The sequence below is a fragment of the Sarcophilus harrisii genome, chromosome 1 (assembly GCF_902635505.1).
Source record: "Sarcophilus harrisii chromosome 1, mSarHar1.11, whole genome shotgun sequence".
Lineage (NCBI taxonomy): Eukaryota > Metazoa > Chordata > Mammalia > Dasyuromorphia > Dasyuridae > Sarcophilus > Sarcophilus harrisii.
Window position 1 is genome coordinate 302842622 of NC_045426.1, and position 22537 is coordinate 302865158.

Sequence of the window (22537 nt, forward strand, 5' to 3'; positions counted from 1 at the left end):
ATGAAGAAATTAAAGCAAAGCAGGATTAAGTGACTTTGCCCAAGGTCATGTAGTAAGTATATGAAGCCAAAATTGAACTCAAAATGAATCTTGCTGACTCCAGGACTCTATACTTTGTACCACTTTAGTTGCAACATCGCATTTTTTACAAGTAGTTCTTTCCCTATTCCCTCTTACTTCTATTAATTATTTTCTATTTATCCTCTATATAGCTTTCTTTGTATCTCTGTTTACATGTTTTCTCCCCCTTTTGATTATAAATTCTTTGAGGACAGAGACTAACTTTTACCTCTATTTTTTATCTCCAGTACTTAGCACAGTACCTGGAACACAGTAAGTGCTTAATAAATGCTTACTGATTATCCCATTTTCTATAATCTAATGAACATAAAAGAATTATCGATAGGCATTTTGTCATCTATTTTATACAACTAGGTTTAAGGACAGAAAAATGTAGTATATGCAGTCAAAAGACCTAAGTCCAAATTCCAATTTGCCATATGTGTGACGATGGGCAAGACATTTAATCCTCTCAGGATGTTAGTTGTTAATCTTTAAAAATGAAGCACTTCATGTTTAACCTATATTGGCTTACTTGCTGTCTAGGGAAAGGAATGGGTGGGAAGGAGGGAGAAACATGGAACACAAGATTCTGAAAGGGTGAATGTTGAAAACTGTCTCTGCATATATTTTGAAAAACAAAAGCTATTATAAAAAAAAATTTAAATTAAAAAATAAAGTGCTTATAATAGATGAGACCCCTTCTCACCCTAAGCACTATGTCCTTAAGGAGCCTCTGCTATTCAAGTACACCTAGAAGAAATCAAAATGGTTATTTTGGAATGTTGTGCAGAGTCTTCTTAACTCTACAAACTAACAAAAAAAAGTTTAAGATGATTTTGGGTACATATACAACAAGGAAACTATACAAGTAATCAAGAGCTACTAAAATCAGCTATTAAGGAAATTATGCTTTTCAATGATTCTCTAACTTTCATGGAAAAAGAAAAAGAAATCAATGCAAATAAAAGGTTTATAATATAAGGTTATCCAAAAAGTCTTGGTGTAGTTTTACACTTCAATAATTTTCTACAAACTTCCATTAAAAGTTTAAATTTCTTTTATACATGACTTGTGAGTTTTCAATTTTAATTTTAGCAAGATGGAGCAGCTATCAGTATACATTACATGTTAGATAGTTTCTGCATGTTTTCTCAAATCCAGTGACTCCACAGAAAAGGTGCTCTTGTTTGACCACCTTAGTCACCAGATCTATTTCTTAGAATTCTCCTTATGGAATCATGTCAAAAGTGCTATGCATGTATTAAATTGTTATTCTTTGGACAATGTTAAGGCTAAGATTATAAATATTATCTTTTCACTCACTAAGCAGCAGTTGATGAAAATTTTTATAAAGCAAAAATTGGTAATGAGGATGTTCAGCAAAAGATAGCAGTTATAATGAATTGTAACTTCAGAAATTTTAATATTTTACTCAAATTATTAACCTTTCCAATTAGAAAAAAAGTTAATAGCATTTACATTTCTGGAATTATTTAAAAACAAAACAAAAAACTAAACCACCATTACTACCCCAGACTGCATTAAGACTTTTGGGACACTGTATTTTTGGTGATTGGGAGAGAGAATGTGGTAATGCTGAAGAGAAAGTAACCAACCATAACTACAGAGAACCGGCAATATATAACCTGACTGACCTCATATTCCAAACTTTCAACCACCTCTATCTGAGGTCTTTATTATTTCCTTGGCTGACTCAATGCAAGAGCAACCCAATCTGAGTAGCACTAAGAATGAAGTCAAGAACAAAATTCATCTTCCATCAGAAGAAAAACTCACAGTCTATTTTGCTTTAAGATTTACATAGTATTTTTTTTAAATGTACAATTGTGAGGTAGGTGGGGAATGCTTAATTTACAAATGAGCAAAACTTAAGCTCGATGATATTAAGTGGCTAGAGGTCAAGATTCAAAGCCAGATTTCCCCTGACTCCAACACTTCAATGCTTTTTCTACTCCATACAGAATGCTGAAGCAATGACTATCCAAAGCAAAATCCCTTAGTGCATATAAAAAAATAGGACACCAGAATCCTCAAGCAGTGGTTACCTGATGAACCAGATACCTGAAACACCATAACCATCAAAAAGGGTATGCAGTGAAAAAAGCACAAGCATCAAGTCTTTCACCACCAGGAAGTCCTAGAATCACTAAAACCTGAGATGGAAACTGTCAAAGAATCATATAAACTTAAGAGTTGGACAGGAGATCTCTGAATACACACACATACACATTCAAAAAGATCTTTCATAAGTTGGATCGGCTTAAAATGTCAAAGAATGTTTTCACAAAGAAGAGAACTTATTCTGATTTCTTTGACAAAGTAAAATTTCAAATCGTCCAAACTCTCAATCTTTCTGTCAAAATGCTAGTTACTTCAAATTACTATTATTACAAAATGCTAGTTGCTTCCAGGCCAACATGTCGATTTCATTTTACCTGCTGTTTTTGAACCATATACTCCTCTTTCCATTAAAATTCTCCTCAAGAAAAATCACACATAAAGCATTACAGATATATTTTAAAGTGAAACAGTTTTCTCTCACCCTCTTGAAAACTTGAAGACATAACTATGGAGTAAAATCTAATCTCAACGCAATTTTAGTGAAGAATTAATTTGTAGTTTAGCTTCTCTATGTGGCTTTCAACCGAAAATTGAAACATTTAATGACACACCAGGTCTACTGTACTTGCAAATAGTCTTGGTATTTCCTCCAGGCCACAGCAATAAAAGCACTGCATAAGAAGGTTGAATGCTAAGGCTCATCATTATACATATTTATGGCCTATGAAAAACTAATTTTATCATCAGAGGGGGAAAGGCAAGCAGAAATGTGTCTCAAATCAGACTATTTATTTTGAGTGTTTAGTAATGCTTCTATGCAAAATAAAAGTGAATACACAGAAGACAGTTGTTTTAGAATTATTTTAATTCAAGTCAGCTGTAGACACAATTTTCAATCAAGTCACTTGCTCTATTCATCTAATGAACCACATCAAATTATATCTAGAATACACAGGAATAAAAATGTGAAGTGGCCATTCAAAAGAGATAAGATCTGCTGTATAAGAATAGGTTTTAAAATATAAGAGTAAGCTAAACATGACATTGGCTGTTGGTTCAAGACAGTTAAAGCACCAACAATTCTAGAAACACATGGGGTAGGTAGTGTGTGAAAACAAAAGTTAACTTTCTTTAAATATAAACAATAAATTCCTGAAATGCATTTCTCTATTTTGGGACTATTGTTCTTTAATAAAGGATAACAATGGATTTTTTAAAATAGCTCTTATAACTTCCTTATAACAAGGTACAACTTATGCTCAGTGAGTGTAAGACAAGGCTGTTTTCATGTGTTTTACTGCTAATTTCCCCCTAATAGGGAGGACAAGCTGCTAAAATATGTATATGTGGATTGATATTATTTTTCCAAACAAGACAGAATTAAAGTAAACATATTAATTTTTGCAAAGTAATAAAAGCTTCTTCACCATATCATGACACCTTGGTGTTTGGATAGCTTCATACTACTTTCTAAGTATCTGTATTGTTGATGGTGCCAGGGCTTTAGGATGAGTTCAGGTTAAGTGCCACTTAAGGTTTCTCATATAGACTAATCTACAAACACATGGCTGGCTTCTTAAAAAGTAGGTTTTCTTGGTAATTAAGAATAGAAAGGCAGAACAACACACAACAACCCAAGACAAACTTTTCACTAATGGTTTCTTGAAAACAAGTCCTGATTCAGACACAATCTAAAACAATCAGAACAAACACAATAAGGATAGCAGACAAGTCGGAAAATAAATTAACAAGCAATACCCTCTTCTCTCTGCCTTGTGGTAGCCTCTACTTGTAAATTACTCTTTTAGTGCCTATGCTAAGGTGATGCTTGAGGAGTCATGCACACTGTGCTAAATGATAAATTCAGAGGGCTTATTACTATCTTGAATTTATCTAGAAGAATGTATTTATTACATTTTGTGTATGGCAGTTGATTTGACAGAGCCTGAAGTTGATGGAGGTTGAGTCACAATTCCCCATAGTTTAAGCTATATTCCTGAAGATGCCTAGAGGGCATAAAATACTATTTTTAAAAAGATAATGATTCACTTAGTCCCCCTGTGCTACTACCATTAAAAGAGAATTAAACTAAACATCCTTAAATTCTGGGGATATTTGCTTCTATAGTTTGTTTTGGATGAATGTCATCCACCAGAGTGCTGCTTTTCCTCCCTTGCCTGTCTCCATTTTCTCCTGAACTCTCCCTGCAGTGACCATCAAAGGGGTCCTGGAAGATGGTACTTGAAAGTATCATTTCAGCTTTATGAGCTAACTCCAGATAAGAAGCTGAAGGAGAGGACCAAACTGCCTTCCTCTTTATTTTCTCACAACTTCCCCATAATCCTAAAAAACTGCAAACATAGAAAGCAGAAGAATCTAATTTTGTAATGAGATCTTTTAAAGTATAACACAAATGGGACAGCTAGGTGGCGCAGTAGATAGAGCACCAGTCCTGAAGTCAGAAGGTCCTGAGTTCAAATCCTGGTCTCAGACATATAACACTTCCTAGCTGTGTGACCCTATTGCCTCAGCAAAAAAAAGGGATAACACAAATAACCAGGAAGTATTCACTCAAGTGGCTTGCTCAATTGCTCTTATCCTATGAAACTTCAGCTTTCCTCCTGTCAACACACAAAGTACTTCCCAAAGAAATAAACTTACACCTAATAGCTTATTCATGACATCAACTGACAAGAAAAATGAGACATTCTCTCTACTTTCCCTAGTGATAATACTTATGACTTGCCCTAAATGTACAACAATATAAAAGTTAAATATAAGCACAAAATTCTATTACAGCTAATTCTAAAAATTATTTATCCAATCTCTTAAATTATGAGACCTTATATGGCTAAGGGAGGGAAGTTGAGAAAAAGGGAAGGAAGAACATTTAATGCATATAAGGTACTCATGGTATGGAAATTCTCTCCTCACCAGTCACAAATTGCCTATGACTTACATGCTTAAGAGAATTGCCTAGTTCTGGGGCAGATCAGTAAGTGCCTCGTCTCCGATCTTTCAGACTCCAAGACAGTCCCTATATTATTCATTTTACTTAATCCTAAACTTATTATATATTTTATATTTATTATTTACTTAATATATATATATATTTACTTAAATTTAAAATAATTTAAATTTAAACACAAGAGTTTTTAGAGTACTTTTAAAACACTGAGATACCCAAGACAAAACAAGTTGGCTAATATGAAAGTTGACAAATTGTAGTTCAAAACCTTTTCTCTTTCGATCAATAAGAATTTATTAATTATATATTTGTGAATACTAGTATTTACTACTACTACTATTATGTGTCATTCTCTATAATAAGTACTGGGGCTATAAAGATAAAAACAAAAAAACTTCAATACTTAAGGAGTATTCTCCTTAAGGATATATATTTGTAAAATATATGAAATGTATATGTAACATCTACATATATAAATACATAGTGTGTGTGTGTGTGTGTGTGTGTGTGTGTAAAATGCATAGAAAACTGCACAAGAGAAGCATTTGCAGCTAGGACAAAGAAAGACCTTGGTACCTGAGCTGTGCTTTAGCAAGAATGTTTTTTAAAAATACTACAGTGGACTAATCTAAATAAGCATTTCCCTAACTGTGTTTTATATGATATAAACAAAAAAGGTATTTCATGAGAAAACAACCAGTGATATTCTTTTCACTAAAATATTAAACTTGGAAATTGTGTATCAATAATAGTAATTGCATATGATAGTTTTAGATATTTTAAAAAAACCCTTAATTTTCTCTATTTTGTTCTAAAATTTCTAGGGAGTATTATATACTAAACAGGGGTACTCAAATTACAGCCCGCGGGACAGATGCAGCAGCTGAGTAGGATTATCCCCCTCACCCAGGACTATGAAGTTTCTTTATTTAAAGGCCCACAAAACAAAGTTTTTGTTTTTACTATAGTCCGGCCCTCCAACAGTCTGAGGGACAGTGAACTGGCCCCCTATTTAAAAAGTTTGAGGACCCCCTGTACTAACACAATCTCCTGGACAGTTTATAAATTTTGTCAAAACTTGCCACAGTGTTCCATAACCAAATTAATTTGGGCAATGTTAGTCAAAGCAATAGCTGTGCACCTCAGGATACAAGGATGAAGGCAAGCAAATAGAGGGCTAAAATATAGTAAAAGTCAACCTCAGGAGATTTTTTTTTCATTCTGTTGTCAATGGCTAGTGTTAAATACTAAACCAAATTTAAAGAGTATCGAATGTATACAAAGTATACATTAGATAATAACTGAATGGAGAGTTAAATTGAAGTAGAAAGTAACAAAGATAAATAAACATGTTTTCTTGGTGGTAAGCATTCCTAGATTCTACCTCAGAAAATCCTATGTCACAAAGTACAATGCAGCAAAGTAGCTTCATTTGGTTATTCATGCAATGCAATTTGCTTAAATATACATTTGGAAATTTTATTCTGAATAAAATCCAGATTTATAGATAGGCAGGATATTCCAAAGGATTATAGTCTTAGGCAAATGCATTACTTTAAAAAAGCATCTACATTTAGAATTAAAGTTATGAAGGTATGGAAACAAAGGCTATAACACTAAAAGCAATTTATTTTAAAGTGTTTTATGCATCATTATCTTAAAAAATATATGTGCCATGCTAAGCTTTAAAGCATATGCAGGTATCTGACTGGGAAAGGTATTGTCATGGCAATGAGATTGAAAACTGATAGTCAGAATTGGTGACTCTCCCCTTTAACTTCTTTTTCTCACTCAAACTACTTCTTTACTGTTCAGAAGATAAGGGGATATAAGGGATAAGAGAGGAAGAATTCTTCCAGATCTTGGTTCTGCTTTTCTCCACATTATAAAAGGAATGGGGGGAGGAAGAGAGGAGGAGGAATAGATACTTGGTTTCCCTAAAAACCAGGGGTAGGCCACCAAAACAATATGGCTTTGAACAAGTTATGTCATCACTTCTGTGTATGGCTGTATGGATGATAGCTGTCATCTCTTTCTTCACCATATATACTGTCATACTTTCTCATCAATAAAGTCTATGAAAAAGATGCCAAATAATGAGTTCTCAATTTCTTCACTAGATAAGAAGTTTACTTACAGTAGCAAGATCCAAAAGAGTTAATAATTGCTCAAGAATAAGGAAAAGAGCTTTTTACAAGGGATAGTGTTTTGATTACAAAATAATCATAATACTATCATAATCTCCAAAAAATTCCTCTGATCTAGTCTTTATTTATCCATGGAAAGCATCATAATGTAATTTTTCAAAACATTTTTATAAGTTAACTTTTCTAATGTTAAGTCTGATCCTCATTAGAATGATTATGCAAATACTAACAAGCTTTCAAGGAGAATTTTTCAGGAAATCACAGAGAGACTTGCAATTAAATGTTATCAAGCACAATTTTCCATTTGAAAATGTATATTCATTATGGCTTCTCAATATTCTCAAGGGTCCTAAAGCTGTTAAATAACAGAGCCAGGATTGACACCAAATTCTCAGTCCAACTCCAGAACTGTGTTACAAGCTAGCTTAGTAGGCTACTGCCTTCTAATTCTCTCTAGCACATACACACATTGAACAAAGTTCTACAAGTTTTTATTGTTGTTAATGCGAGGGCAAAGATGGGGAAAAAAAAATCCCTCAATTTCAGAGGGATTCAGAGAATAGGATTCAGGCACTAAAAATGTTACCCCTAAGTTCAACACTAATATGTGAAATTTTAAAATTCTCCAAAACTTCTTAAATTGCATTCAATTAAAAAATAACACTTTGAAAAATGTACTTCATTTTGAGTTGATTTTTCTTGCACAGAATAATGAATATGAAAATGTTTAGAAAATTGCACGTTTAACTTAAAACAAAACAAAAAACTTACATGAAAGATATTTTGACTAAATACTCAAATCAACTCCCCTACCCAAGCCCCAAAAAAAGAACTATGTGCTTCAGATCACAACAATCTTAGATTCCTCCATTATCTATCTATCTATCTATCTATATCTCAATTTAAATAGTGAGATATTGCCCGGTATTTCATATGCAGCTACTGAATGGCAAGAAAGAAATGTTCCTCATGTATTATAAATACACTATAATTTTACCTCCATTTCAATGTTCATAGTCGATTGCATATATTATTACAAAGTTATAATCCATCACAAGCACCCTATCATAGGTCATGTAAATCAAATCAAATTTCTTCTAGCATGAGCTTTCTTCAGTTTCATTAATCTTTTTCTTATTATACCATATTTAATTTAATCCATCCTCCCCTCTCCCCCCCGTTTCCTAGCATCTTTCCAAAGCTTTAATCATCTTAACTGTGGCTTTTTAGCCTCTGCTTCTTCTCTACTGGCCCCAAAACCTAGAAACATAAAAAGGGGGGAACAGCTAGGTAGCGTAGTAGGTAGAGCACCAGCCCTGATGTCAGGAGGACCTGAGTTCTTCTTAGCTGTATGACCTGGGAAAGTCACTTAGCCCCAATTGCCTGGGAGTGGGGGACAACCACAAAAAGGAAATAAAGCAACCTCATCTCTGGCAGCACAACTCATAGCAACAATAACACAACACAAAAACTACATGAGGCAAATAAACATCTTCTTTTTTTTAATTACCCATACAAAAGCCAGCTCAGACTCTAGAATTCTCATTCATAGATTTTTGGCTTATTAAAATTAGACAAAATCTTGGAGAGCATCTTACTCCCTCATTTCAAAGTTTAGAAAACCAAAGATCAAAATGGTGATATGGCTTGTTCCAAAGTCTTCCTAACTATGTTCAGTTAGTAGGAAAGTTGGGACCCAAGCTCCGATCTCCTGACACCACATCCAACACTCTTGATATCCATTGATTTTTAAAAGACTAGAGAAACAAAGAAACACGAAAGCATGATCTTCTCAAAAATAAGCTGATAAAAGGCTATCTATAATTCAATAAGCAAGAGTCAGTGTCCCCCAAAAATCCCCACTTTAAAAAAAAAGGCTATTCCTCTGAAAAATGAGACTGGAATGTAATTTTCTACTTTCTGTGGCATAAGATATAAAAACAAAGAATATTTTTGGTCTATTCCAAACGAAAAGGATTTTTCCAAAGGATGTGCTTTAAATCTATTTTTTCTGCATATTGATGAAAAATAACCCAGGCTATAAAAGAAAGTAAATCTTTTCCATACTACAAAGCCTCCAACAAAAACAAGAGGAAATGTTCTTAAAAATAACATTAAAAATAACCCTACCATTGAACCTCACTTCAATAACTGAAATATAGCCCTCTCTCAATACTTTTACCATGTCCTCAAAAAATCAAATAAAACAAAGATCTTTCGAAATGTGAGGGGTAAAAATCCCTTCCAATCCATATTCAGTTTTCACACACCACCTAAACTCCAGCTACTAAAATTTCCAGAAGACTTGACTCTACAAGGCTTTATTAAAAAAAAAAAATCATTAATAAAAGTGAATGAGAATGCTAACTTGGAATAATGGAAAATATGATAGGTTTGAAGTTGTGTGTTTTGTTTTGGATGGAGATAAGAATAAGTAACAGTGAGGGGAACCATTTATTTAATTTTAAAATACAAGAGTCTGGTTTCAAGAACAAAAAAGTATTTACACATCTGTGCTGTCTGCTAGATACTCAAATGGTATAAAGAATATATGTTAAGTAAAATACATAATGCTAACAATTGATACAAGACTATACCCGGGGCAGCTAGATAAAGCAACAGTCCTGTCTTCAGGAGGACCTTAGTTCAAATCTGATGTCAGATACTTAACATTTCTTAGCTGTAACCCTGGGCAAATCACTTAACCCCAATTGCCTTGGAGGGGGAGGGTGGGGAGAGATATATTTATATACCCTAAGAATTTATTCATATCAATAAAAATTCATACATCCATAAAATAACAAAATTCACAGATTTGCATGAAAAAGTTGCAATGATAGCTGAGTATTTTTCTTCTGAGACAGTTTAATAAAATCAGTATTTTAAAGACAGAAATTGTAGCTGTATTTAAGAGGAAATAATATTACATCAATTAGAATGAGGTCAATAATAACATAAAACAAAATGTACCCCAAATCATCTGTATTTTACCTTTTCTTAATAAGTTAAAAATAACTGATTGTATTTGGACATCTTATCCAAATGCAGTATGACAAAAGTAGTTCACTATTTTGCATTTCAAGTACTGGTTGACTTTCAAATGTCTCAGAGAAAATATGGGGGGGGGGGGGGAAGAAGAATGAGAAATTAAATTTGTTAAACAAGACTTCATATAGAGGGTTGAGAGATAGTTTCCCCATTCCAATCTGCTCAATCACTTTTTATACCCATTTATATTTAGCAAAATTCTTATTGAGTAAATTGTTCTTTATTCTAATAAAACGTATGCATATACCTACTTTCTTTAACTATATCTGCCATGACTTAAACTTAAATTAAATTTAAACTAAATATATTGCAAATCTTTAAGAAATATGACTTAGAGTTATAAGCTTTCTCTTTTATGAATGTGTATACATGGCTGATAGAAATAAATTTAATGTGTAAAACAGCAGTTATTATATATTAACCACATTCATAGGGATTTACTGCAACAGAAAGAGATAACAATGTTTTTAATACTAATAAAAACTATTTTTCTTCTGAGAATGGTTGTAAAATAAACGTTAATACTAAACTATAAAATGCCTAGCATTAAAGCTTAAGAATTTACTTAATGCTTTTTTTAAATAAAATATGGTTAAATGTTGTCCTACCTGTTAATTAAACTATATTTTAAAAAGCATAATGATTGCAATCACTGTAGTATATACAACAGAAAATAACAGAAAACAGTCCCTATCTTTTGGGATATCTAGGATATCTATTTTTCTTCCCTTTACTATACAAATTCAGAATTTATGATGATTCTATCTACTCTTCATTATCTATGAAAAGGGGAGCTTACAGAATAAAAGTATTAATAATAGTAATGTTTATCTTTGTAGAATAAAGTATTTATGTGAAGGTTGTAATTATAATTATTTTTATCTATCTATATGTAACATGTCACCCAGAATCTACTGAAAATGAAGAGGGGCAGCAGATGGTGTAATGGATAGATCACCAGCCCTGAAGTCACCTTAGTTCAAATCTGGCCTCAGATGCTTAACCTATCCTAGCTGTGTGACCTTGGACAAGTCACTTAACCCCAATTGCCTGGGGGGAGGGAGAAGAGGATGTCAGGTCAGAAAGATATATATTTTTTATTTATTCTTCCTAGCTGATAAATTCTAATAAAATGGGCTAGCATATTGTACTGAACAGTAATAAAATCACATTTTTTGAAAAAGTTTCCAAAATCCAACCTTCTTCAGAACTCATGACTTACTTCCAATTAAGACAAATTAGTGGGATTTTACTATGATTGTATTTTTAAAATTATAGAAGAGAATTCACAGGATTTTTTTCCACATATTCTTTTAAATCTAACTTAAATATAAAACACCCTCTATAAATGAACAAGCTTTATTCAAGTGACATATTAATATTAGTTTATTTTTCATCTAATGCACTTGGGGATTAAGTAGAACTATGAAAGAGAAATACTTCAACTGAAAATAATGAGTTAATTACAAAAAGTTTTACCACTGTATTTCAGAATGATCTTTTTTTTTTAACCAAATTATTTAATAAATATACTAGCAAAGTTTAAAATGACCCCTAAAGATTATCTTAATGATTAAAAAAAATAGATTGAAAAGATAAGAATTTACTTTACCCCCAGAATAAATTCACCTTCAGGAGATCACTCATTTTGCATACTTCTTAACCTCACTCTTATTTATGTCAGATAATTTCTGCACTAGAACCCATGGATTACTTACTTGTTAAAAAAAGGTTCAATGAGTTTTGATCTAGCAGACACATGAATTTTTGGAGGACTGAGAAAAGAACCTAATGGGAAAAAAAAAAAGAGGCAGGACACTATAAGTGATTATGTACATGAGGTCTGAAAATTCAGGTAAAAATATATATAAATCAATAAACAAACTTGGTAAGGGATGAAAGTTCTCATAAGAATCAAGTTCCATACTGCCTGAAGTGCTCAGGAAGGAGAAATTATCCCATTCCCTGCTCAGAATTTTTCCCACAGAGTTTTCCTTTCTACTCTGACTCGCACCTCATAAACACACTCACCTTCAAATAAAAGGGTAGACAAGATAAATATTTTTCCCCTCCCAATTATATGAATTCTTAATAATTACATGTAGATAGTACCTAAGAAATTAGCCATGGAGATGAAACACAGTCCTGTAATATATGCATCATAGCCTGCCTCATGGAGCTGTTCAGATGCAGTATCATAACTTGGAAATCCTTCTGCACTTTCTAAAAGAAAAGAAAAAAAAAGGTTTCCCAAGGGTGTCATGAAATATCATGATGCCTCTGTAACTGAACTTCATTATATTAATGATCTTTATAGAAGTATCCTATGTGATTATAAAATTATTTCACCAATTTAAATATTTCCTATTTCTCATATAGCCCAAGACTTGCTTTGATATGGTATAATATGATTCCTGATAAGAGCTGTTATCTATAGCAATGTCAAATGCCTTACCTACACAATAATATTATCTTTATCGAACATGAAAGATTTTATAAAAGAGTACCTAATTTTCAAATATTTCAATACAGCTTCATCTGATTTTAATGCTCAATACCTTAGAAACTACAAAACTTGCCCTCTCCAAATCAGGAGCCAAATTTCTAATACTGGCAACTAATAAATACTCTAATGCCAAAAATTTTATTTCTAAAAGCATTTCAAATTTATGGAAGGATTTCTTACCTTAGAGATTACATTAACAAGTAGAACCCAATCTAACAGGACTGAACTTGCTGAAAAGAGAAAGACTAATGGCTCAAGCTCAGAATATTTTCTTGGAAATTTCTGTACAATATCTCCAAATTTAAGCAAAAATGTGAAAGCACAATTAAATCCAAAATATATCAAATCCTCATTATAATGTTCTTTGTTCTCAAGGTCCACACTATGGAATTTTCTTAGTGAGAAGATTTATCTTGGGATTGAGAGATGTGGGGAAGGAGAAAAATAATTAAACCTATCTGAATGAAATCTACCTGAGTCACTCATGCCTTATAATGAATTTTACTCCATAGTGAAAAGAAGCATAGTGAAGTTCCAGTATACAAGCATAAAATAACATACAAAAATACTTATTACAGAGTCTGACAAATCAATAGTGTTCTCTTGTTCATTTAAGATGAAAACTATAATATTGAAAATAAAATCATGAATATAAGTTAATTTTTAAAAAAGAACCAATACATTTTTACATTAATGTGTATCACAGAGAATTCCCAAGGCACTAAAAGATATTAAATAAGAATATTTTAAGCCTAAATCCTTTGTCTTTTCAAAAATGTTCCTCAACTACATAGCTTTCTTCCTTAATTCTCCCACCAGCTCTTTTCACTTACACATACATACATATTTTCCAAAGTCATCAGGAATGATCTAAATTTTTTTTATTCCCTTTCACTTGGGCGAATTATCCAGAAAGAAAAAGAAGTAACTATAATCTGGAATGCTTGAAGATGCTGCACTTTGAAAGTTACAAAGTATTAGTCTATAATTGGTGACTAGAAATTTTCAGTTAAAAGTAAAGGAATATCTCTGGAGCATTCAATGGAGGCACTATTAGGTCAATGTAAACAAATTATGTATACAGTTTGAAAAAGATATAAGATAACTGAGCACAGGATATAGATCAGATGTGGTAACACCTAACATTTTCCAATCTGGAAGTATTCTTCCAGATGTTGAATTTTCTCAATTGTTATCCTGATTATCTGCTCTTGTTTCCACTCCCATACCAGCTTAAAAAAAGAGAAGGTATGGAGATTTCCATTCTACCCAATTTAGAGGCACAGTTCTCAAACTTGCTAAGAGGGCAAAAATTATAATGTTGGTGCTTAACCATAAAAAAATAACTCTTTATAAGTAAAAGGATATGACTTGGGGAGGGGGAAAAAAATCCCTTTAATTTTTTGGGAAAATGCCTGCTAAGTGTTGTGATGATATATACATTTGAATTATTTTGCTCCTCAATGACCAACCTATCCAACTAAGAACATATTTAAACAGTGTTATCACACTGTTAATCAGAAACTTATTACTTAATAAATTCCAAAACACTTTCATACCTTAAAGAATACATCAATTATGTTTATTAATTCATAATCAAAAGGCTACCTTTTTTTTTGCTTTGAACTCTTACCAACTTTAGGAGGATTGAATGGTGCTTCTTTTAAACGCTTTTCCAGTTCTGCAAGGGATGTGTTATTAATAATATCCTGCAAAGAAAAACAAAGAACAAGCAATAATTATGTATTGTATTGGATAACTTTATCTGATGACAGTTAATTACTAAATATGTTGAATACTACCACCTTATGTCTTTTACTGACATTCACAGTTGTCAAAGTTTACTAAATATGCTAAGCAGGCAGGTTTTATATTTAGTATGTCAGTTATACTGATCATCAAAATAGGCCTTTTCTGGATGGATCTATTTCTACAATGGTATAGTAGGTAATGGTTTGGCAAAATTATGCTTAATCATTTCAATTATATGACAGGCACTTGAAAAATGCCAAATAGTTACAAAAACATCTCAGTTACTACAAAAGCAACAGGTTTGTTTTTTAAAAGAGGAAAATCATGGAAATTACCTTGAAAGGCTGTGTGCTTGCCATCAATTTGGTATCCAGTAACCTAAAATTTAAAAATGGTCAAAATGATATCAAAAAAATTAATTTATTACTTATTTGGATATGATCGTCTCAAGACCTTTAAAAAAAGGCCTGTATCACCAAAATGGAAACACTTTTTCTATTGGAGAGCACTTATTCTAATCTTCATACTGAAAGGCAATTTTTAGTTGCATGAATATAAATATTCTAGAAATCTTACTGTATTTTACTAATCAGTTCAGATTGGCAATGCAAACAGAGGTACTTCTTGGAACAGCCCTGCCTCTGTAGTGTTACTTCTACCAGTGAACTAGATTGTTCCTTTTCTACCAAAAATGCAGAAAATACAAAGATTCAATCTAAATCAATTCAACAAGCATGTCAGGTGTCTCAAGTACAAAGTACCACTTTTAAGTAAGAGCTAAGAATACAAAGACAAATTTTTTTAAGTTCCTAATCATAGAACTTACACTGTACTAAGAGATGCAATTTTCTACAAGTAAGTATATACAAAGTCATTTGATGAAGAACAGACAGAGGATCACCAAAGGTAGCATGAAGCGTAAAAGTTAGAAAAACCTTTATTAATAACTTATAATATGCCGGCACTGTGCTAAGTACTTTAAAAATATTACCTCTGTGAGATAGGTGTCGAATTTTGAATTAAGATAAGGACTCCAAGAGAGAGAATGGAGGAAAGAACATTTTCCAAGCATAAGGCAAAGATAAGAAAGCGAGAATTCAAATGGACAGTTGAAAGAGTTCATGGCAAAACATAGATAGAGAGGATCACAGAAAATAAAAGACAACTATAATTATACAAAATTAAAATTTTTTACATAAACAAAATCAATATAATTAATAGATTAGAATAATATATTATCTGTTAATATATGTAGTATGTTAAAAAATAATATATAAGAGAGGAAACAGTTACTATGGAAAAAATCTTTGGGACAGTGTCTCTGATAGCCATTCCTCATTTGATAAATGCTCAAAAGCCATGAACAGGCAGTTTTCAAAGGAAGACACTCAAGTTATGAATAGCAATATAAAAACTGCTCCAAGTCATTAACAAATACAAAAATGGAAATAGGCAAAGATGATAAAAAAAAGAAAAATAAATGATAGACAGGGGTTATGAGAAAATGGGGACTCAAATGCAAATAAAGGTCAATTTGGCTATATTCAGATGGTATGAAGATACTAGACAGGTAGGCTGGAGCCAGAATGCAGAACACAAAGGACTTTGAAACAGCAATCTCAGTGTTTATATATATATTTTAATATTCTTCAGATATTTTCAAAGATATGATATATTATTATATAATTTCCACTACTGTTAACTATTTATTACTGCCCTACTTCTCCATGTGAATTCCTATATTCATGAATAACATTAAGCTTCTGCAATAACTTTATTCCTGTGGATGAGAAATTTTTAAAATTTACATATATGCACACACACATACACACACACATATATATAAAACATTAAAAACTTAATATTTTCTGCCATTAAAAAAAAAAGTTTTTAGTGTATAAGGTACAGGAACTTCATAACTGGAGCACGTTTGCTCCATTATAGACTCCCCCAGTTCTCAGATAGTATCAGGGCTGAGTTTCATCTTATAGAAACTAAGTCTTAGCTTTGTGTGATTTAATATTAGACTTGTTATTTACAAAGTAAAAATTAACTTTAATTGTTCCAAGGCACTAAAATTTGAAGGTAATGAATTTAGGAGCTAAAACACTTACTCATAGCTCTCATTTGTCTACAAAGTACTATAAAGAGACTATTCGGTATTTATAAGGCCCAATAGTTTTATAAGAAATCGCATTTAAAGAGAAGAAAAAGACAAAATACTCTCTAGCACCTGAATTCAATGCTTATTTTGAGAATTCTTAAAATGGGAATTTCAAAAACAATCACAAAAAAATTTTTTGAAACATCAATAAATAATTCAAAAGTCTATCAACCTATTCTTCTAGCTCACAATCCTATGAAATTAGTGCACATATATGTAGTACAAACCCAAATATATTATATCTTTGGCAAATGCCATTTCAGATGACAGATAAACAATGAAAAGAAATCTTACCTGGGGAAGACACATGTTGTTACCTCTTTAAATTCATTTAAGTCCTAAAATACAAAAAATCAACTCATTATAGCTAGATTGATACATTCTTATTCAAAACCATAAATCATGCTCAATATGAAAAATCCATTATCCAGAAAACAACACAGGTATAAAACACCTTTGTTCATTCTGTAATAATGCTTCCAGAAACTTTCCAAATGAACTGTAACACCTCAAAAATTTATTTTTATAGCAAACAACTTTAAAATCTATTTCAGATTCTATTTCATAAGAGGCTTTGAAAACTCAAAATTCTAACAATAATGTGTACTTACAAAATAATAGTACCAATGAAAAGCTACTCAACTAATTCATCATACCAAAAAAATCCAGATGTTTCTGAAAAAATTCATAAGGTTATATATTTTGGAGGCCCACAGTAAGATGGACCTGAGGAAAAGCACCCTGAGGAAAAGACAGAAGCAGCATGCATCAGGCCAGTCTCATCATCAGCCTTGACCACAATTTTCCCCTTGGACAGCCCCAGGATGCCCAAGAACCTAAGGAATAGGAATATTTCTGGCCCAAGGCCTAGTCATCCTGGAAACATCCTTTGTGTTGATTCAGCCTAAGAACTGCTCCTGCAGCTAATAAAGATTCAGAAAAAAAAAAAAAAAAAATTCTTGCTATCAAACTATTTATCAAGTAGTTCAAATCGGAACTGATAAGATTTTATCAGTGTAAATGACATTAAATGTGCTTAGCTGCTGCACTTAAGGACCATAAGACCTTTTCACCTGACTTGTAATTGAAACCTTCTATAACTGTTATATTCCCATTAGAATGTGAGCCCCTTGAGAGCAGGAACAAATAAGCTTTTCTGTTTATATCCCCAGACCTTGGCATATTGTAAACACTTTATAAATGCTTTATTTATCCATTCATTATAGATATTTCCATGTAATCAAGAAATCTAATTCTAGTAAGAGGTAGCACCTTGAGCCTTATGTATATATATATAAGACCAAGTACATTAAGATAATGACCTTGCATCATTATTTAAAAAAAAAAAACCCTGCTCATTCAGCAAATGGATATATATATTTAGTTAAGTATTCAACTACTTCTTTAAGATACTTGTTAAAAGTCAGCCACGTAAAAACATATTCTCTCCAATTACTCAGACTACTCTGACAATGACTAAGGCAATACTACTAGGCTAAAACTGGACATTTCTCCAGCAAGCTCTCCATTGACTTCTAACCTCCCATCTCCAAATGCCCTGCCAGATATTGTAAACTGGACGTCCAGTAGACCACTTAAATTTAATATATCCAAAAGAGAACTCATTACTATTCTCCCAAACCCTCCCTCCATCCTCCCAGTCCCTCAAGTTTGGTAACCCAGAAGTCATCTTGAACGCAAGATTTATCCTCATCCTGTATCTAATCTGTTGCCAAGATCTTTCCATTTCACCTCTGCAACAGTACCACGATTCTAGGACAGGTTCTCATCACCTCATGTGATTTATCACAAAAGCTTGCTGATTTCTCTGCCTCATATTTCTCCTTACTCCAATCTATCCTCCACTCAGTCACTAGTGATTTTCCCAAAGCAAAGATCTGATAATGTCAGTTCCTTTCTCAATAAATCCAAGTGGTTCCCTATTGCCTCCAGAAGCAAATAAAAAATAATCTATTTGGCATCCAAACCCTTTTTATAATCTAGCTTTGTCCTCTCTTTACAGTTTTCTAACACCTTACTCCTCGCTATGTGTATCCTTTGATCCATAGACACTGGCTTCCAAGCTGTTTCATCAACAAGAGACTTGTTTCTTGGCTAGGGGCATTTTCTCTAACTATCCCCCATGCCTGGAATGTTCTCTCAACTCAGACTCCCGATTTCCCTGGCTTCCTTTAAGTGTTGATTAAAATCTCATCTTTTACAGGAAGTCTTTCACAATCCTCCCTAAGTCTAGGGCCTTTCCTCTGTTAATTATTACCTATTCATCCTCTATATGTTGCTTTATATATTTGTTTGCATGTTATTTCCCCTATTTGATGTTGAACTCCTTAAGGGTAGAGAAGATCTTTTACGTCTTTTTGTATCTCTAGTATTTAGCACAGTGCCTGATGGATAGTAGACATTTAATATATATTGATTTTGATCATAAAATCTAGAATGGAAATGAGATTGCTCTAACTCTGAGCTAATTAGCATACATAATAATAATACTAGACTTAAAAGTCACATTTCTAACCTTTTGTTACTATACTGTTATTAGACCATATGACATGAACAGCTTCATGTACCATAACTTACATATATAACATATATATAACAGTATAACATTTGACAGCTTCCATTAAGGGAAGAAATACTAAAGGTATTCAAGGGTCTAGAAATACTAAAATTACTTCATTTTTACATTTAACAAAAAAGTAGAAAAAATTCTAACTAACTTTTCCATGATTATAGTCAACTTCACAGAAAGTACAATGAGAAAGTAGCTTAAATATAAATCAAAGTAGAAAAAAAATTCAGTGACAATTCTGTAACAACATAGCTCTACAAATGACAACCAAAATAGTCCCTAATCAAGTGTATTCTAATACTCTCCCCTCACCATTTTACAAAACTGAAAATTAGAAAGGCTAACTGACTCGTCCAAGATCACACAGTTTACTCAAGCAGGAGCCTCTTGGTTTTCTTCTATTACTCCAGGCTATATCCCAACCCATTAAAGGGCATGAGGTAATATAAGTACAAAGAAACTGAAAAAATGGAAATGAATCTTTATGTAATTAGTAAAGAGATGAAAGATCCTATAGAAGGAATACTACTAATATCAATATTCTTTTATGTTTGAAAACTACTGAAATTTTCTCTATGAAAAAATGTTAGAAACATTTTAGAAGGAATACCTTTCCTGATATGGGATGGACTAAAAAGCAGATATGATTCTGTAATTGGTATTAAAACCAATATACACAGAAAAATTCTGCATAAGACCTTTCTTACTCTCACGAGATAACAAAAAGATTTCATGGTGAGGCAGTTTTTTAGACAAAAGTTCCCATGACAAGAATCCCAAAGAAAGCAGGAAGTAACTGGGCTCTAAAATAACTAGACCATTAATACTTACATAGCACTTTAAGGTTTACAATATACTTTCCTCATAAAAACTTTATGCCATAAAGTTGTTACAAGTATTACTCTCCCTATTTTAGAAATGAGAACTCTGAGGGCCTGAAAAATTTCTAAATTTAAAAATTTTTCCTTTCTCTCTCTTTTTTTTTATTAAAGCCTTTTATTTCGAAAACATATACATGGATAATTTTTCAACATTGATCCTTACAAAATCAAGGTTCCAAATTTTCCCCTCCTTTCCCCCAACCCCTCCCTAGATGGCAAGTAATCCAAAATATGTTAAACATGTTAAAATATAGGTTAAATTCAATATATGTATACATATTTATATACATATATAGTGTATATATATATATATATATATATATATATATATATTCATATATATCTTGCTACACAAGAAAGATCAGGTCAAAAAGGGGAAAAAATGAGAAAGAAAACAAAATGCAAGCAAATAACAACAGAAAGAGTGAATGCTATGTTGTGATCCACATTCAGTTCCCACAGTCCTCTCTCTAGATGCAGATGGCTCTCTCCATCACAAGCCCATTGGAACTGGTCTGAATCATCTCGTTGTTGAAAAGATCACAACAGATTTTCATATAGTCTTGTTGCCATATATAATGATCTCCTGGTTCTGCTCATTCCACTTAGCATCAGTTCATGTAAGTTTCGCCAGGTCTCTCTGAAATCATCCTGTTGGTCATTTCTTATAGAACAATAATATTCTATAACATTCATATATCACAAATTATTCAGTCATTCTCCAACTGAAGGGCATCCACTTAGTTTCCAGTTTCTTGCCACTACCAAAAAATGCTGCCACAAACATTTCTGCATATATGAGTCCCTTTCCCTTCTTTAAGATCTCTTTGGCATATAAGCCCAGTGGTAACATGCTGGGTCAAAGGGTATGCACAGTTTGATAACTTTTTGAGCATAGTTCCAAATTGCTCTCCAGAAAGGGTGGATTCATTCACAATTCCACCACCAATGTATTAGTGTCCCAGTTTTCCCATATCCCCTCCAATATTTGTCATTATCTTTTCCTGTCATCTTAGCTAATTTAAGAGATATGTAGTGGTATCTCAGAGTTTCTTAATTTGCATTTCTCTGGTCAACAGTGATTTAGAGCATCTTTTCATGACTAGAAATGGTTTTAATTTAATATGATCAAAATTATCTATTTGGTGTTCAATAATGATCTCTAGTTCTTCTTTGGTCACAAATTCCTTCCTTCTCCATAGATCTGAGAGGTAAACCATCCTATGTTCTTACAATTTGTTTATAATATTACTCTTTATATCTATATCATAAACCCATTTTGACCTTATCTTGGTATATAGTGTTAGGTATAGGTCAATGCCTAATTTCTGCCTTATTCGTTTCCAATTTTCCTAGCACTTTTTGTCAAATAGTGAGTTCTTAACCCAAAAGCTGAGGTCTTTGAGTTTGTCAAACACTAGATGGCTATAGTTCTTGACTATTTTGTTCTGTGAATCTAATCTAGTCCACTGACTGACTAAAAACATCAAAGAGATCATATAGGATGTACATATATATACAAAGCAATGTGTTAGATGCTACTGAGAACAATATAAGTCTCATGCTCTTAAAGAGCTAGCAAACTGTAATGTATCCAAAAAATCTTGCCAAGGAGCAAAGCAAACAAAACCAGAAGAATATACACAACTTCAAGTAGAGAGATGGAAAAAGATTATAGGATTTAAATGCTTTATATGCTTCTCAGATTATGGTTTCATGGTTGATCTTACTGTTGATGTCTTTCTGTGTTTCACAAGAGGGTTCAATGAGGGAAAGGCAATATATGTGGGAAAGATTCTTCTAAAGTATCAATTAAGTTCTTTTTTTTTTTTTTTTTTTAGACAGAAATGAAAAAGAAGAGTAGAGTCTTGGCAAATAATTAAATAATTAAATATGTAAAATAAGAGAAAGGGAAAAGTTACACAAAATTCCAAAGTTATGAAAGGATGGTAGAGGATATAGAGGAGGAGGAGGATGACATTTATAGCAACAAATACAGTAGGGAAGGGGGGAAAGTTTCTGAACATAGGATCATAGTTTCAGAGCTGGAAAGGACTTAGAGGTCATTAAGTCCAATGCAATCATTTCACAGATGAGGAAATCTGATGCCTATAGAAGCCAAATGCCTCAGCTAAGGTCATATATCTAGAATTTGAGATGGGATTTGAACCCAGGTTTCGGTGACTTCAAATCTTGCATTCTATACACTTATACCACTGATAAGACATCCAAGTGGAGAAATTCAATGCAGTTAGAAATGAGACTTTAGTTTTGGAGAGTAATTAAAAGTGAAGATAAAGATTTGGAAATCATCTCTAGCAGTAAAAACTGAGACC

The 22537-nt window shown here is 32.5% G+C and overlaps 1 protein-coding gene across 2 annotated transcripts in view; it reads right to left on the minus strand.

The window, feature by feature from the left end:
* The window catches only part of PARN (poly(A)-specific ribonuclease), a 152381-nt gene that overhangs the window by 98072 nt on the left and 31772 nt on the right, over positions 1 to 22537 (minus strand). For both annotated transcript variants that reach the window (XR_004230479.1, XM_031944494.1), the window contains exons 14-18: positions 17025 to 17068; positions 14902 to 14944; positions 14448 to 14523; positions 12421 to 12531; positions 12027 to 12096 (exon numbers count right to left, since the gene is read on the minus strand). Coding sequence is in view for 1 of the 2 variants with exons in the window: in XM_031944494.1 (XP_031800354.1) it covers positions 12027 to 12096; positions 12421 to 12531; positions 14448 to 14523; positions 14902 to 14944; positions 17025 to 17068 (344 nt within the window). In the remaining variant the exon portion in view is untranslated. The remainder of the gene's footprint in view (positions 1 to 12026; positions 12097 to 12420; positions 12532 to 14447; positions 14524 to 14901; positions 14945 to 17024; positions 17069 to 22537) is intronic.